Source organism: Uloborus diversus, chromosome 8, assembly GCF_026930045.1.
Source record: "Uloborus diversus isolate 005 chromosome 8, Udiv.v.3.1, whole genome shotgun sequence".
In the NCBI taxonomy this organism is placed as follows: domain Eukaryota; kingdom Metazoa; phylum Arthropoda; class Arachnida; order Araneae; family Uloboridae; genus Uloborus; species Uloborus diversus.
The window spans coordinates 126557386-126574832 of NC_072738.1; the positions used below are offsets into that span (position 1 = coordinate 126557386).

Below are 17447 nucleotides of genomic sequence, written 5' to 3' on the forward strand. Positions count from 1 at the left end.
ATTTCTTGATTACAACACTCAATAATTGCAGTTAATCTTAAAATCTTCATATTAAGGTTAATTCTAAAGCAGTCAATAAAATTTAAATTAAAAATTTAGCGAAGAAGAAATATAGGTATAGTAAAAGCTATTCGTACAAATTTGTATACCGCCGCATTTTGTGTAAAATAAGCTCCTGATGTATACAAGCCCTATTTTCGTTGAAATTTTATTGATAAAATATAATTTAAAATATATTTACGAAAATTTTTAAAATTAAAATATTTATATTTTTTATAAACTCTGAAATTAACTTTGTGTGTCATCTACCAGATGGGTGCCACCCGGGGCAAACCACCCCCTCTCAAGAACTTGAATTTAGAAAAAAAGCTTTTTTTTCTCTCAAGTTACAGCTTTTAAAAATTGAAAGAACACGATTTGGTTAATATCTATTTGCTAGACATTAAAGGGGGGGGGGGGGGCAAATTACAGGCAATCCTTTTCAGTTTTTTTAAAAGGGATTTTTATGTCATCTTACTTTTTAACTCGTAACTATTGGAAAATTTGATTTTTAAATTGAATTTCTAACGTTGTATGCGTCTTGGGTTTCATAAAAAGGAATTAATATTTCAATCTCTGTTTAGAGGTTTTCCCCCTTCCCCTGAAGGGAGAGAGCGAGTTAAAAAAAATACAATTAAAAAAAATTTAAAAAGTCCGGAGTCGGAGTCGGAGTCGGCCATTTTCCTTCCGACTCCGCAGCCCTGGTTTCATGTCTCGATGAATATTAGTAGTACTAATTTCAAACTTTATGTGTTGGAATTATTTTTCAATGGAGATTATTTTCCTAAATATAAGTTAGGGGAACTGGGGCCCGTATAAAAAGTTAAAATTTGTATTTTTTGACATTTCAATATTTACTTCAAACTTACAATATCTTAATTCTGCATCTGATTTTGAACATTTTTGCAGTTGGAAGTGTGCACCTAGGACTGACGGTTGCGAAAATAAAGGTCCTGCAGGTTTAAACGGAACACCCTGTATATGAATTTCTGCTCGAATGAGTAGTAAATTTGAATTGTTGGAAGTTGATTTATTAAAAGAACAAGTTAACCGCAATGTTTTTTGAGAAGCTCACATAATAAATTATTGCAAAATTTAATACTAATACACGCACAAAATGCCAATAGAAATCAAATTATGCGAACAAAGTTATTTAAAATCACTCGAGTTCAACATTCTAATATTTAATCTGTAAAACGGGCTTCCTAGCTTTAAGACAGTCAAAGCGGTGAAGTAAATACACAGGTAAAAGGAAGAATCTTTTGCTGGGAAGAAAACATTTTCTCCTTTCTCCAAAAGACAGATTAAAAGAGTGCAAAATTTCGTGATGAACAAACATTAAGCGAAAACTGGAGAAAAAGAATTTTTTCCGTTAATTCAAAAAGGTACGTGCAAGTAATTCAAGTGTTTTGAAAAGGAAAAAAAATGGAGAACGTCTAATGAACTTCAACGACTGCATATGAATAATTAGTTTTAAAAAATCCTCTTTTTCTACCATACTTTTTTTTTCTCCTTTTCAAAAGAAAATTTTTAAAATTTTTTTTAGTGACAAGAATCTTAGAATTCTTATTAAGGCAACGTTTCTGTAAAAATATCGCGAATTATTTTTTTTTAATATACAATCAAAACTTCGAAAAAAATATATACTTCGTAGTTTTTATAAGTAAGAAATATGACGAATATTATTTCTAAAATGCACGAAAATGTACAAGTCGAATTAAATTGCATTTGTAGTGAATAATTTGTGTATATAAAAGAGACGACGAAGAAAAAGATTATTTTGTATTTGAAGCAACTGTTAATGCAGTGTAATGAAGTTTATATTTATTTGGCGAAATAACATTTAATGAATTTTTAAGAACTTTCAAAATGGCAGACTGTGGCGCCAAAATTTTCGAAAACTCACCATGGCCACATTATTGTTATTCTGTCCGCTGGCAGAATGGAGTTGTTTCCTTCAGTCAAAAGTACTACTTTTAGTCACTGAAATTGATAGAATGAGTAAAAAAAAAATAACATGGACCCAGAAAATACTTTCATTTTCCCAACAGTTATTTTTTAATTATTTTTTTAAAATGTCCAGTTTTGAAAACAAGGCGTGGTCTTTTATGACGTCACAAATGATGCAATTTGGCGCATCTTTCTACCACGTTTCCACGTTATGATAATCAAGAAGCGAATTAAATATTGCACTCTACGCTTGCTATCAACCATATTGTTGTCAACACACGTGAGTAAAGATGCGAATTAAATATTTTTCTCCGTGAATGGCAACACTGAATGGCATTTCATCATTTGTGATGTCACACGACTGAAACGTAAAAAATGAAAACGCACCGATTTAAGTAATTTTTTAAGAATATTAAACTTGAACAAATTATTTAAAACATGGTCAGATCCTATATTTTTAAGCATGCTCTTTCAGAAAAAAATTACTTTTAAAAATTCGGAAATGACCCCATTATGGTATCGTGGTTGTGGCTAATTTTCCAAATTCTGAGCGCCAAAGTCTTTCCAAAAGATCGCACGTTACTTTTTTGAGATATAGGAGAGAGAAGTCAAAAAGAAAAATAGTAGCGTCATTTCCCTTGAAACGATTGATGCGAAACACTAACCAGCACGAATTCCCAAGGTGATGAAGATGTACCCAAAAATTTATTGGATTGTATTCCTCCTGTTTTGAGTTATAGAAGCTGCACGAATTCGTTTACATTTACCCAGACAGATAATCTGTTATGCATTTCCCCAAAACAATTAAAATGGGTTCAGCTTATCTTACACTTATACTACTAATTTTTTTAATAAATATTTTGGCCCAGTGTTCTATGAATATTATAGTTTGCATTAGGAAAAAAGAAGTAAAAAATATTTGGAATTTTTATCGCATTGTTTTCAATCCAAGTGCAAACACGATAGTCACGATAGTCGTAGATAGTGGTGCGACATCGTTGAAAGAACATCGATGCTTAAAATTAAAAGATCGATGGTATATCGATGCCTTGACCCAAAACCATCGATGTTTCTGAAGCAGCGAACCTTTTTAATGTATATCCCTGCACAATAAACTCTAAAAAAAATTTTTATGCCAGAACTAAATTTGCAGGAATCAATTTATTAATTAAGAAGTATTTTGAACAGTCAAGGAAAAGGTAATACGGTGACCCCTCGTTACATTGCGCTTCGTTATATCACTCATTCGGATACTTCACGCCTTTCTTTTGTCTCCCGAAAATTGTATTTAAGAAATGTTGCTTTACATTTGACATCACAAGGGGGGGGGGGGGATGTTACATTTCTCAAAAACAAGTATTTTTTCCTTTTTGAATCGATGAACAAAGCTGATATGATCTCCATACTATTAATTCGTTGCATTTTAAGCTGGACAATTTTAATGTGATTCAATAGTTTACTCTTTAAATATCACAGCCAGTGGCCAAATCGAAACCAGATTTGAAAAAAAAAAGGGCAAATTTGTCGCTAATATGGCGACTAAACTTGACGACCAAAAGACTGGCGATAATTCGCCAAGTGTCCGACAAATTGTAACACCAATTGAGTTTACATCGAAATTAACAATGATTTCCCCCCAAAAAGGGGCAAAAGACCCCTTTAGGAACACCCGAATGCAACCAAAAGGGAAGGTGCACAACTAGACCCCACTAGGAGTCTATGTACCAAATTTCAACTTTCTAGGACATACTGTTCTTGAGTTATGCGACATACATACGCACATACATACATACGTACATACAGACGTCACGAGAAAACTCGTTGTAATTAACTCGGGAATCGTCAAAATGGATATTTCGCGTGTCTATACGTTCTTAGGCACTTATCCACGTGCGGTCGAGTCGGAAAAAAAAAAAAACTCAACATTCATTCGGGAGTGAGCAAAATGGAAACTACGGTTGATTTTTGAGTGAAAATTTTTTTGCGAATACAATACTTCCTTTTTTGTAAAAGGAAGTAAAAATTTTACTTCCTTTTATTTCCTTCCAGAGTTTTTATTTATTTTATTTTAAAAGGAAAAATTGGTACACTAATTTTCTTCGGTTGTTATTAAGAATTTAATAATAACCTGAGGCTAATCATTTTGTAGGTTTATATGTCATTTAATATACAAATTAATGTACTTTTTATGGCGCATACAAGGGGAGGGTCCGGACTCCTCCCATCGCCTTTGAGTTTTTTTGATTGACTATAATCCTATGTATGTAGTAGGGGAGACCGGGGCAGATATTCTATAGGGGCACGTATTCCAACGCGCCATAGTTTAAGTGTTTCTCGCTAGGTAGCGACGCTTACCGGACCGTGTGAAACTGCAGCATTGCGCACGCCTTCCACGTGATCCTCAGTTCATCAGCTGGCTTTGTCTTGATGAGAAGTCAACTTTTACGGTTTTTCTTCTGGTGAGTAACTTTGCAAGCATTTACTTTTCATTAAAAAAAACATGTATGATACTGTTTTTGTTTCATTGTCAGGACTTAACTTTAAACTATATTTCATTACGGTTCTGACGGCGTGATTGCTTTGGCAAATAGTTTTCATTTTCATAGTTAAATATTACAAAAAACATCAAATATGGCGTTGGGGCACGTATTCCAATTCAATACGGGGCATATTTTCTAATTGGAAAATGTGCCCCGGGCTCTCCATGAATGTTTTTTCTTTTCTTTTTTTTTACCGTTTAACTTTACATTTTTAGCAAATACAGTTTAGAATTACTGCATAAAACCACAATTATAAATATTTAAAATTAAATTTTGGATAACTACTTAAATGATCTGATTTTTTTTTATTTTTAATAATATCAAGTCATATCTGAAACTGAATTTCATTCTCCAATGTGATATATCAGATGGACTGAAAATGATGCGCAATTACCGTAAGAAGTCAAACCGAGGGAACTGACTACACACAAGTGCAAAATAAATGCAGCGCTTGCAGCAATAAGAAATGGATGTAGTGGTAGGAAAGCTTCTATAGACTTTAATATAAATACGAGAACATTAAATAACTACCGCCACAAGTTCATTAATGTTCAGTTGGCTTCAACTGAAGCACCTCAGGTCGAAGTGCCTCAGGCCGAAGTTCCACAAGCCGAAATGCCTCAAACCGAATTACCACAAGCCGAAGTACCTCAAGCTGAGATCTTTCAAACAAAAGGAAGTTCATTCGAACTTCCGTTAGTGTTCACTCAAAAGGTTTTAAAGGGAGGGAACAGACCGACAAATACAGATTTTCCCCCACCTTAAACCCTTCTTTCTAATTTTTATTTATTTATTTATTTATTTTTTGATATTTAATTAATTATTTTACTGATTTTTGACTTTATTTCTTGTTGTTGTTTTTAGCAATATTTCAAAGATGCATTAAGCCTTCTTCCATGATTTTTCTTATCTTTTTTTTCTTTTACGAGCTTTTTCTTATCTTTTTTTTCTTTTACGAGAAAATAGGCAAATAAAAATGAGTAGGAAGCCTTAAATCCTTATTTAATGAAAGAATAATTATTTCAAAGGTATTTTTATCCCACAAAATTTAATTCATTAAAAGGCTCAATGAAACCAGCACCATATCCAATAAAAGCAACCATTAGTCTTACTGCGAAGAAACTTTATCATTATGACAGAATCCAGAGACTTTTAAGATTTCGAGAACATTATCAATGGAATTTGGAGAGAAATATTGTACTCTTAGACTTCTGAAGTAGAAAATGACAAATTAAGAGACTCAAAAGGCAGTCATTTGAAACACCACATAAAATATAAGACTTTATGCACAGTAATTACTTTGTTCAAGAAACATTAATTCTTTAATTATGCATTACTCCGTAAATCAAAACACATTTTCAATACATTCTGTGATAAAGAATTAGCATGAAATAATAAGATCGAAGGGGGGGGGGGGGTATACTTGGCAATTTAAACTTTGGAAACACATATTATGGCGGATTTTCGCCATTAAAACTTTGTATATTATTGGGATTTTCACTTTTTTTCCTTTTGAAAAACGATTGAACCAAGTTTTTTGGAAGCACTAAATGCTCTACAAAAAATTGTGCAGATAATGAAAATTTTCTGATAGATTTTATACGAAATAGCTTTGTTGATCAAAATTTAAGAGCAAAAGTAAGTCACAAAGTAAACCACGCATTGTCGTAGATGTTATTACATGTGGTAAATTTTACGGCAGCATGATTTTTCCGAAAGTACTCAACTCCAGCCCCAATTTAAGAATAGGCATTGCGGGAGATTGATACCAAGAAAGATTAGAATACCTTAAAAATTATGAAATTCTCCCCCCCCCCCTTTTACTTATTGATAAAGTTAGATATGTAATTAAAAGAAAAGACTGACGTCTTTCGGAAGGAGGTGCAGATTTTATTATCGATGTTTAATTACATAGTAGACGTCTCTAAAACAAAAATTCATATCTTAAAAAAAAAGCTTTATCTTTTTTCCCCAGATTTTTTACTTCTCTTCCTTTTGTAGCCTCAACAGTGTAAAATGCGTAACCTCCATAGGCGCCCGTATGCAAAATTTTAAGTGTGGGGGGGGGGGGGGGGTCATATATTTTCCCCATAGTTTAGCAGGATCTTTTCCCCATGGAAACCAATTTCAGAACAGATTAGAGTTACAGTGAAACCTGTGTACGTTGACCACTCGCGGTGCACTACTTTAGTGGTCAGCTTAAACAGGTGGTCAACTTTCAGGGGTTGATTTATATGATAAGGGCTAATTCCGTGCCTGAAAAAAGTGGTCAACTTAGACAGGTGGTCAACTTCACAAGTTTTACTGTATTAAAATTTGACATTTTTAATAACTTATTCATTAAAATGGCTGGAGAAGAAATGCTTTTACATTTTTGCAAGAAAAATGCACTAAAAGTAAAGCAGTTGTAATTTCAACCCCCCCCCCCCATATGGGCGCCCATAGCAATGTCTCTGCAACATTAACAGGAATCAATATTGTATCTTTCAAAGTTTTCAGCTCTACTTACTGAACATGATTTTTTATTGGACATAAACTATCCTTGAAAATTTTTGCTTAGTTCTTAATTTTTGAAAAAGAGTCACTGAAATCATTACAATTGCCAATAATCGCCCTTAATGCTCTTCTACTAACAATAGAGATTATATATGGCTCGAAGTTTTATTTAACTTTATGATAATTGTGCAAATTTAATGGAATAAAAGCAAACAATTGATAATTATTTGAACGACGTTGTGTGAGGAGGAGGGGAACATTTGTAAAACTTACAATGTAACTTAAGTGTTAACTTACAATGTGGGAATACAAAAAAAAAAAAAAAAACTGAAACAACATCTTTTTACGCAAAAAACTGTGTGTGTATGGCATCCTTTTCCCATCCATAATCTTGAAAGAGATTATCCTCTCCGCTTAAATAGTCTAATTTTAAGCCTTGCTATATTATTGTCTCGTTTACAAAGGAAATGCAATATACCTACATAAAGTTGGTGGTAGGCGTTTCCGATTACAACCGTTTACACTGCAGCCAGCAATTGGGCAAGTCCCCACCAGTTTTTTTTTTTTTTTTTTTTTTTTCCAAAATAAAAAGTTTTTTTTTAATCTCATAATATTGCGGCTGCGCAAATTTCTTACACCATAGTTGATTCATATTTGATGATTTTTTCTTCTATTAAGAAAAACTTCTAAGATACTACGGTTTTTTTTTTTTTTTTTTCGCATAATATTTCGTTTGAATAAAAAAACCTGAAAAGATACTGACAAAAATACAATTTTTTTCTCACTTTCAAAACGCAGGGCAATAGAAATTCGAGAGGGAGGAGGGAGAGACTTGTCCCCCCCCCCCCCCCCCACCCACCCAAAAAAAAATCAATTTTATTCCCAGTTCTCTGACCTGTATAACAAATCTATTTTGACGATGAATTAGAAATTTACGATTATTATTATTATTATTTATTTATTTATTTATTTATTTATTTTTTGGAAGATGAAAATTCAAAAGTAATTTACCGTGAAGATTCTAATTTGACAGCTACTTGTTTTTCCCTTCTGCGACAAAAACATACATAAATGTCAATGAACATACCTTTCCTGCAGTTGCTAAACAACCAAGTAAACAACGATACGTCCTTGCCCGCAAACACGCAGCAAGTCAGCAAACAAGACGATGACGAATTCTCAAATAAATCTGCTAACTTCGTTTTTACTCCAACAGCATGTTCTGCTTCCGGTGACTCAAAAAAGAGAGCAGACGATTCCGGCATCACGGGCCATGACGTCATAAATGAATGGCAGTTTCACACAGCGTGCGAGATTATTACGCAACCGAAGTGAAAGGGGGAAGAGAGGGAAAACCAGCAGGAGGGATTGGCCAGGGGTAGTTTCAGAACACATGTGCGAAGTTTCACAGGTTTTGAAGCCTTTCGGATTAACCAAAAACTTAGTTCTGTTCCAAATTTTCAACGAAAAATTTATTCTGGAGATGACTAATGAATTCAGTTAAGAATTTTAAAAGTTTTAATTTGATCCACCAAGACACATTTTGGGAACGAAGACAGCTTTTGATTAACGATAATTAACGTGCGGTTAATGAATATTTATAAGCTGACTGTTTGGTTACAACGGGAGAGAATTTGTTGTAAATTTTTAATGAATATTGTTAATGATCTGAAAATTATTATTATTCTCTATGAAGGAACGGAAGATTAATTGAGAAATGTCGACTATTTAAATTTCATCATATTTCAAGTCTTGACCTTCGACATTTCTTGCATTTTTGTGTCTTTTTACCTATGGTTACGTTTTAAAGCTCAAGTTTTAAGTCTTTTAAAGCTTGTCATAAAAATTTCAAAGTTAGTTGAGCCAATCTTGATTCAGCGATCATTTAGGACAGTGCTGCCCAACGTTTTCCTGTCCGAGGACCAAACCTAATATTCAAATCATTCTCGCATGTCAAAACACATATAAAATTGCAGATTAGTTCATTTTTTTCTAAATAACATGGGAAAATATGGAAAAGAAAGATAATTACAAAACAAAATAATTGTTGTTGTCAATTGCTTGATCCTCATTTTATTAAAAAGCTTAGAAACCAAATTCTGGCTATTTGGCACCAACTTCTGACATTGTCACTAATTTCGATTTGTAACATTGGACAAAACAACGGATCAGCTTCGTAGACCGGATGTGGCCAACGGACCGTAGATTAAACACCACTGATTTAGGATGTACTAAGTCAAAATGTGCTAAAAATTGCATTTCATTACTAAAAAATAATTTTTTTCTTTTAAGAAAAAATTTACATTAATATTAGTGATATATATATTTTGATGTTTCTCGTTAATCAACATAAAGTCACTTACGCACGCACTCTTTAGGTTTTATTTTTTCATCCCACCTTAAGAGGGTCCGGAACACATTTTGAAAAAAAAAATTATAAAACAATTTCGAGTTTTGAAATTTTTAGCCGTGATTCACCAACTATTTAATAAGCAAAATAATAACATGAATAATTTTTTTAAAAAAATTTCATTTAAATTTAATTTTACTTCTTTCAAAAAAATAGAGTTGCTTTAAATCGCTAAAACTCAAAATATTCTTGGTCAGTTTTCAATTTTTTTTCAAAAGAATATGCACAAATATCTAAGCTTCAATTTTTATTCGGCGATTTAAAAAATATTAATTCAATAAAAAATAAAAAATATTCAAAGAAAAATTCAAAAATACTTTTTTTTAAATCATATTTTTGGAAACAATGTTTTTTTTTCCGAATTCGTCGAATAAAAATTAAAGTAAACTGTTTGAAAAAGATTTGCTCCAAATTTCATTACTTTATCTTTATCAGCTTTTGACTTGTAAGAGTTTGAACGCAAAAAATCGGGAAAAATTGCATTAAGGGAGAAAAACGCGATTTAAGTTTTCAAGTTAACAATAATACATATTAGTTAAATGCATGCAACAAAAATAAACTTTAACATTGAGTCAAACGAGTTTTCACAATTTCTATCCTAAATAAGAATTTACTATTGTAGAAAGTTGAAGAAAAATGCAATCAGAAATTTAAAGATATTTTACATTTCAATGTTTCGTTCTTCTTTTAAATGATAGATGACAAACAGTCTAAAAGAAAATCAAAATATTACACATACTCCTTCCACACCATATTCTATTTTAGCCTTGGAAATGCTTTTTTTTTCTTTTATTTATTTATGGAATTGATCATTATTAAGGTTTTTATTATTTTCGTACATTCCACTCCTCCAAAATGAATTCGACTCCCCCAAAAAAACGTTAGGGAGTATTTTCACGCTATGAAAATAGCCGAATTATGTCTGAATATGAGTCTGTAGTATATTTTTATGAATAAATGAATTCAATTCCTTTTAATTGGATTCAGGGGCTGTCCACAAATGACGTTATGCTTTGCGGGGGGAGGGTGTTCGTGAAAGTTTGAGTTTTTTTGGGGGGTGTGGGGTTGAAGTGGGTGGGAGGGAGGGAGGGAGGGGTAACAAAAAGAACAGCACACATTTTTTAATGAAAATATGTTTTATAAAACGAGCATGACATGTGACAAGAGGAGGGAAGGGGGGTAATGTGAATTGTGATACTTTGAGACAAAGGGGAAGGGGGGTTGAAAAAAATTGCGGCATTTATTGAGAACCCATTAGCACTTATAAAATTGCTCATTTAATTTCAACATTTTTAGGTATTAATTTATTTTTATCATTAGAAATGCAGGGGATAAATCCATAACGAAATTTTAAATTTGTCCCTGGGAACGTTTTAAATCCATTAAAAAAAGAGGCTGTACATTACACAATCGCCAACCACCCGTTAACTAGGCGACAAACACGCACAGGCCATTACTAGAAGGACACGAGGCAGCTGTTGCTATAAAGAGAACGTGTTCGCAATATCAGAATTTTCAGTGGAATGTTTAAGTCGAGGCGGAAACGGAAACACGCGTCGTAAACGGAGTTCTGTGGGGGTGTTCGGTCCCTGATTAAAACACGCTTTTAGGAGGGAAAGAGGGTTAGGACAGAAACGGAAGTGGGCTGGTTGCTGGTGTCAGCTGTTCACAAGTAAACCGACAAAAACCTGAAGATGTTCAGCCAAGTGTTTTATTGCGGAAATTGTTACTTTTGACCAGTGCCAGACTAATAGTAACTATTATCCCTTAGAAAAGTCGGGTCTAACTTGGATAACGCCAAAGTTCAACTAGTATGCTGTGGCCATAACGAAACTTTTTCTATGTCGTTCTTATGAATGCTCGGATGTAACGTATAACCGTAACAACAAAGGTTAGCTCGTCGTAAGCCTAGAATCACGAAGAAAAATTTAAAATATTTTGTTGCTAGAAAAACCTTTAGATTACGAACTAAAATTGAAAAATGGCCATTGGCACCAGAATCGAGTTGGCACCTGTACACCCTTTGAGCCTACTTATGGACTTTTCTCCACATCACCCCACCTCTTAGTAATGCGCCTTATTTTGCTTACTTATGAACCGATTTTTTTTTTTTTTTTTTTTCTGAATCCTTGCATCATATCTTGACTTGAGATACACTAGTCACTGTTAGCAAGTATAATATTAGATTGTTCTATCTCCCTTGGAGGAATTAGAGATGAAGACAAATCAAAGCAAATTACCATGGAAGTACTTATGAGTACCGAATTTCATTCTACTTATGAGTACCAAATTTTGCTCACTTAAGAGTGTCGAATTTCGCTCGATTTCATGCAGAAATGTTTGAGTTTAAGGCAGCAAAACACTGTCTATACAGATACAGGTATACACACATACATTTTCCGAAAATGGTCAAAATGGATTCAGAACACATCAAAAAGATATAAATCCGTCAAAACTCGAAAGCTATTACGAATTCCATACTTTTTCTACACATTAGACCAGGGATTCCGTAACTTTCCCGAAAAGCGGAACCCTTTGAAGAATTAGGAGTTTTTTTAACGGCACCCTTGTCTATATCTATTGTATAAATATATTGTTACCCTGCACACTTCGAGGCACCCCTCGCCTCTCCTCACGCACCCCAGGCCGTAGTGATCACTTTGGGAAACCCTGCATTAGGCAACTTTGCCACTAAGAAACGTCAGATGATTTTAATGAGCAGGTATAGGTGAGCGAAAGACTTCTGCCCCGGTAATTTATTGGATAAAATCATAACATGCAACACAAATCTGTGGGCCTTCTTTACTGGAAATCCTCATAGATCTAATAGCCAATGATCAAGAAACGCTCCTGACGTCATCAACAATGAAACTCGAGCCACGGCATGATCATTTGATAATATATTTTGGTAATATTTCACGTGCAGGGAAATGCGTTATTTTGACGAGGTTGAACTGGATCCGGTAACTTAATTGTTCTACTGGCAAGACTGTGTCATTTCACGGGAATGAAGAAACGAAAAAGTGGTCAACGATGAATGTTATCTACTGGAGTTTAGGGTTCATATACTGGAGTTAGGGTTTACAATTTCAACTATCAAAATATCACCAAACAGGCAATTACTTCGTTCAAATGTAGAAGCAATTTTCACCCGTCTTATTTTGAAGGGCGATTTTCTAGTTTAGACAAAGTAAAAGAACAAACTCACGTGTCATCGGCATAGGCTAAGCCGAAATATTCCTTCTCTTTCAAACTGAAGTGGGACGCCACCATGTCCAGAAGCTCTCCGGCATACAGCTTTGGCTAAAATTCAAAGAAACCACAATAAACCCTTCAGAGTAATGAATCATATATTCGCACGATGCTGCAATGAAAATCACAGCATTAATTTTAAAGATTTTTTAAATATTTTAACGTTGCTAACTTGTTGGTGAAATAAAGAAATTCATAGGTATACAGGAAGTTGGTTTCTCCTTTTTAATTTAGTGCTTGTCTCATTATTATGTGGTTTTATCCTTTTCTTATAGTTAAAGGCTTATTGTCAAGACATCGATTTATCTATTTCTTCTTAATTTATATTTTGTTTTAATATTTTTAATGTTTCTATGACTTTATATTTTAAATTACTTGAAGTTTTATGACTTTACTTCACAATACGTTTACTTTCATCATTCCCTGACTTTATACTATTTATTCCCCATTCAAGTATAAAATAAAGAATCGTTTAGCGCAGTATAGCCCTCAAGGGCTCTTGCGCCATTTAAATCAAATAAAGCAATCAATCATTGAGGTATACAGTTGCCGACGCTTATTTGAACCACGTTTGTTCTAAACAGTTTTGATTCCATAAAACGGCTGATTCAATAAAGCGAGTAATTCAATAAAGCTAGGTTTAATTCTGTTTTTGATAAATTCATTCATTAAAACTGTTGAGTCAATTAACCCCTTATTCAATTAATCGGCGTCCACTGTATTCAATATGGATAGGAGAGTTAATGTATGGGTGTTTTCGTAAAATATATTGTAGGGAAATCATAGCTCTATGCTCCTTCTTGCTTTTATTCCGATACAGAGATACGCAAGTATACAGCACAACCTCGTTTATCCGGACTAAACGGAACCAAAGGCAATCCGGATAAACGAAAATCCGTGTAATCTGGGAAATAAGCAGTACATTCTTATAAATAAGCAGACTTATCTTTTTACTAATAATAAAGCTGAAAGTCTCTCTCTGTCTGACTCTCTCTCTCTGTCCTGATCTCTCTGACGCGCATAGCGCCTAGACCGATTGGCCGATTTTCATGAAATTTGGGACAAAATTAGTTTGTAGCATGGGGGTGTGCACCTCGAAGCGATTTTTCGAAAATTCGATTTTGTTCTTTTCCTATTCCAATTTTAAGAACATTTTCCCGAGCAAATTATCATAATGTGGAACCGTAACATGGGCAAGCAAATTAATATAGCAAATTGGTGAAAAATTCATCATCCATTGTTTGTAAATATACAGGCGAACCAAATTACCTTTTAATTTTCTACTACGGGCAAAGCCGTGCGGGTACCACTAGTGTTTAAAACAGCAAAAAACGTGTTTTGTAACAAAATGACATAGCGTCGTTTATCGCAAACATTTTATCATTTATATCAGCTGCAGTGGTGTCGGACTGACACTCCAAGAGTACGCCATGCTGTTTGTTAGATTAGTACTAGACTTTATTGTACGTTCTATGCAGGAGTTTTTTGAATTCAAAACACAAACTGAATATTTGGCGTATTTATAGTACCGTTCATGCAATCGTAACTAAAAATTGTTATTTAAGGTAATATAATTTTCTTTAACTCTGCGTTATGCTCAATTTACAAATTTTTATATTGAAGCGCACTTGGAGCACCCATCTTCTAGATGCAATCCCATGGCATTGGGGTACAGTGATACACAAGTTTTAAATTTCTGCTCCCATCTCTGTACAACTAAGCCCCCCCCCCCTTTTCATTTTTATTTCTTTGTGTAATGTTACTAATATTGTTTTCTGTTGCTCAAAAGAAAAAAAGAATACGGGACATCTCATTACGGGCCAACATTTTTCCAGTACGGGCATTGCCCGACTTCTGACCCACCCCTGTCTACGGCCTTAAGACTCAGACAGGCCTCCGAAAATATTATTTTTTTGAACAACCTCCATTACACATGAATTCTTTAATTAAAACTACTTCACACACACACACAAAAAAAAAGACATAAATAACCTCTATCTGGAGCTAAAAAGTGATATCTTAATGAATGATCTTTGTTTCAAGATCAACACTTAATGTTTTTCGCATTCATCACGAACAGAAAAATAGCAACGATTTTGAAAAAAAAAAAAAAAAATTTTTTAAAAACATTTCACTAACAAATGCAATAAAAATAAAGGAAATAGTCTTACTTTGATGAGAATGTCCAAGCGCCTGTCGTCCAGCAGAACCACTTGGCTCTGGCGGCCCTCGGACATCTGCAAGAGAAATAACGTTATTAAATATTTGTCGGACTTGGTAGAACAGCTTATTTTCAATGATTAAAACAATTTAAAGACAAAACAATCGATACATGAATTATCCTACTATGTTGTTACACATTATGCATACAATGATTGCAAATTATAATTTTTAGCTTTAATTTCTGAAAACTTAAAATTCGATTTAAGAGTGCTTTAAATAAGTAATCTGGCAATGTTTCTTCCTTCAGTTAAACGTAAGACTTTCAATAATGAATTTTATCAAAATAATGTTAGAACATAACCAGGACTACACCATGTGAACAGATCTGCGTCATTAAAACCCAACAATAAGAAGTCTTGGAAAGCACAATCAAGATTAGATAGAGAACAACGTAATCGAAAATAAATTGAGTCATTCTCACAAAAATAGTCCAAATGATATCTAACTCTTTTGAATTTTGCAAACCGATTTTCATAATTACCACCATTTAATCTTGTTTTTAATTATTGTTATTGATTTCCGGTTTAATTGTGTGTCGTCAAGTATCAAAGGAAGTTTGTACATAAGTAATTAAAAATATTTTGTTTTGGAACAAGAATAATAAAAGGCGCCTCAGCCTTAAATCATTGGGTCTTAAAGGGTAATTTAAAATCGTGCTGAAATTCAGCAACAGTACTATAAAGTATCAGTTAAATTATATTCACATAAAAATAATATAAGCCATACTACTTGGGGGGGGGGGGGGAAGTAAGAAAGAAATTTTACCCCAGAAAAGATTTTGTACCAACATTTTCTACGGTTCAAATTGCCTACTATGCTACACCTAGGGATTGCAATACCGGACCGAAAACTCAATACCGGTATTCGGTATTTTTAAAACGTGATACCGGAATACCGATATTAATACTCGTGTTTGAAATTTCTCAAAAAAATCTTGAAAACATATTGTTTTGTTTCCGCATTTCTTAATTTTGTACACGAATGGTATTGTTTATGAAAACGTATTGTAAACAAATATAAAATGAAGGAAAAATGTCTTAATAAAAAACAATAATAGTGAAAAATATTATGCATTTATTGAATTGTCTCTAAGTCTGGAACTCATTTAAGTGCTCAACTTTCGTACAATTGAAAATAATCTTTCTAAATTCACGCAGTTCGGTGGTACTGTTAACAATGCGCGATTCACCTCCTCTTATTGTCCTCTTTCTAAATTCACGCAGTTCGGTGGTACTGTTAACAATGCGCGATTCACCTCCTCTTATTGTCCAGAAGTCTTTCATCTTCAAATAATTCGGTCTCTTGCGTGCTATTTTTGGAAGAATCCTTTTGTGTCTGTGTGTGTGTGTGTGTTTTTTCTATTGTGTGTATTATTATTATAATTTTTTTAAAGATTTATAGCCAGTTGTAATTTTTTTCCGACAGACGATACTTTTCAAATATTAACATCATTTTTTCTTGAGCAGGAGATGTGTTTTTGATTTTTATTATTAGTCCTTTGGTTTGAAATATACGATAAACTTGATTTGATCTTGTTAGTTTCTCTAGTTCGTTTTCGCTTTTCAAAATTCTTCACAATTTCAATCATGTAAATTTGTCAATTTTAATCAAAAAATCTGAAAATATGTTTCAAATGATTATGTTCAGCTGCAGTAATCAAGGCAAATGCAAATGCAATAAAATTTTGAATGCAAATTTTCAACGTAATATATAATTTTTAAATATTATCTTGCCAAGTATAAAGCTAAATAGCGAGACAGGACAACAAACCAATACCCGGTGATAAGGACTGCAATACCGGACCAAAAATTCAATACCGGTACCTGGTATTTTTAAAACGTGATACCGGAATACCGGTATTAGTACCGGTATTTTAAATTTCTCAAAAAATGTTTGAAAACATATTGTTTCGTTGCCACATTTCACATTTTGTACAAAATTGTATTTTTTTGAAAACGTACTGTTAACAAATATAAATGAAAGAATAAATGTCATAATAAAAATCAATAATAGTAAAAAACATAATGCATCTATTGAATTGTCTGTAAGCCAGGAACTCATTTTAGAGCTCAACTTTCCTATAGTTGAAAATGCTCATTCTGAATTCACGCAGGTCGGCAGTACTGTTAAGAATGCTCGATACACCTCCTCTAATGGTCCAGAAGTTCTTCATCTTCAAGTAATTCGGCCTCTTGCGTGTTTTTTTTTTTTTTTTTTTGAGATGAATTCTTTTTTGTGCGAATAAATTATTTATAGAAGAAATAAATTCGAAATTACATTCGAAATTAACTTTCACGAACGGGAAAGTGAGTGATAAGGGTAACAGAAAAAATAAAAACATGGCAGGGACGGATACAGAAAAATCTTTTGGAGGGGGCACGGGAAATTGAATCCCCCTTCCCCGCCTTCGATGTTTCATAACAAAGTTTTGACGACTTTATTTTTAAATGTGCGTGTTTTTTTATTTATTTATTTTTAGGATTCCTTAAGGTCAATGAATCTACTTCTAAGTACTTGAATATTATGCATTAATATAC

General features: G+C 33.3%; 1 protein-coding gene across 2 annotated transcripts in view; it reads right to left on the minus strand.

Annotated features, from left to right (window-relative positions):
• Positions 1-17447, minus strand: part of LOC129227412 (FERM domain-containing protein 4A-like) — a 496557-nt gene that overhangs the window by 30869 nt on the left and 448241 nt on the right. For both annotated transcript variants that reach the window (XM_054861965.1, XM_054861964.1), the window contains exons 2-3: positions 14859-14924; positions 12644-12738 (exon numbers count right to left, since the gene is read on the minus strand). In XM_054861965.1, the coding sequence (XP_054717940.1) occupies positions 12644-12738; positions 14859-14924 (161 nt within the window). The remainder of the gene's footprint in view (positions 1-12643; positions 12739-14858; positions 14925-17447) is intronic.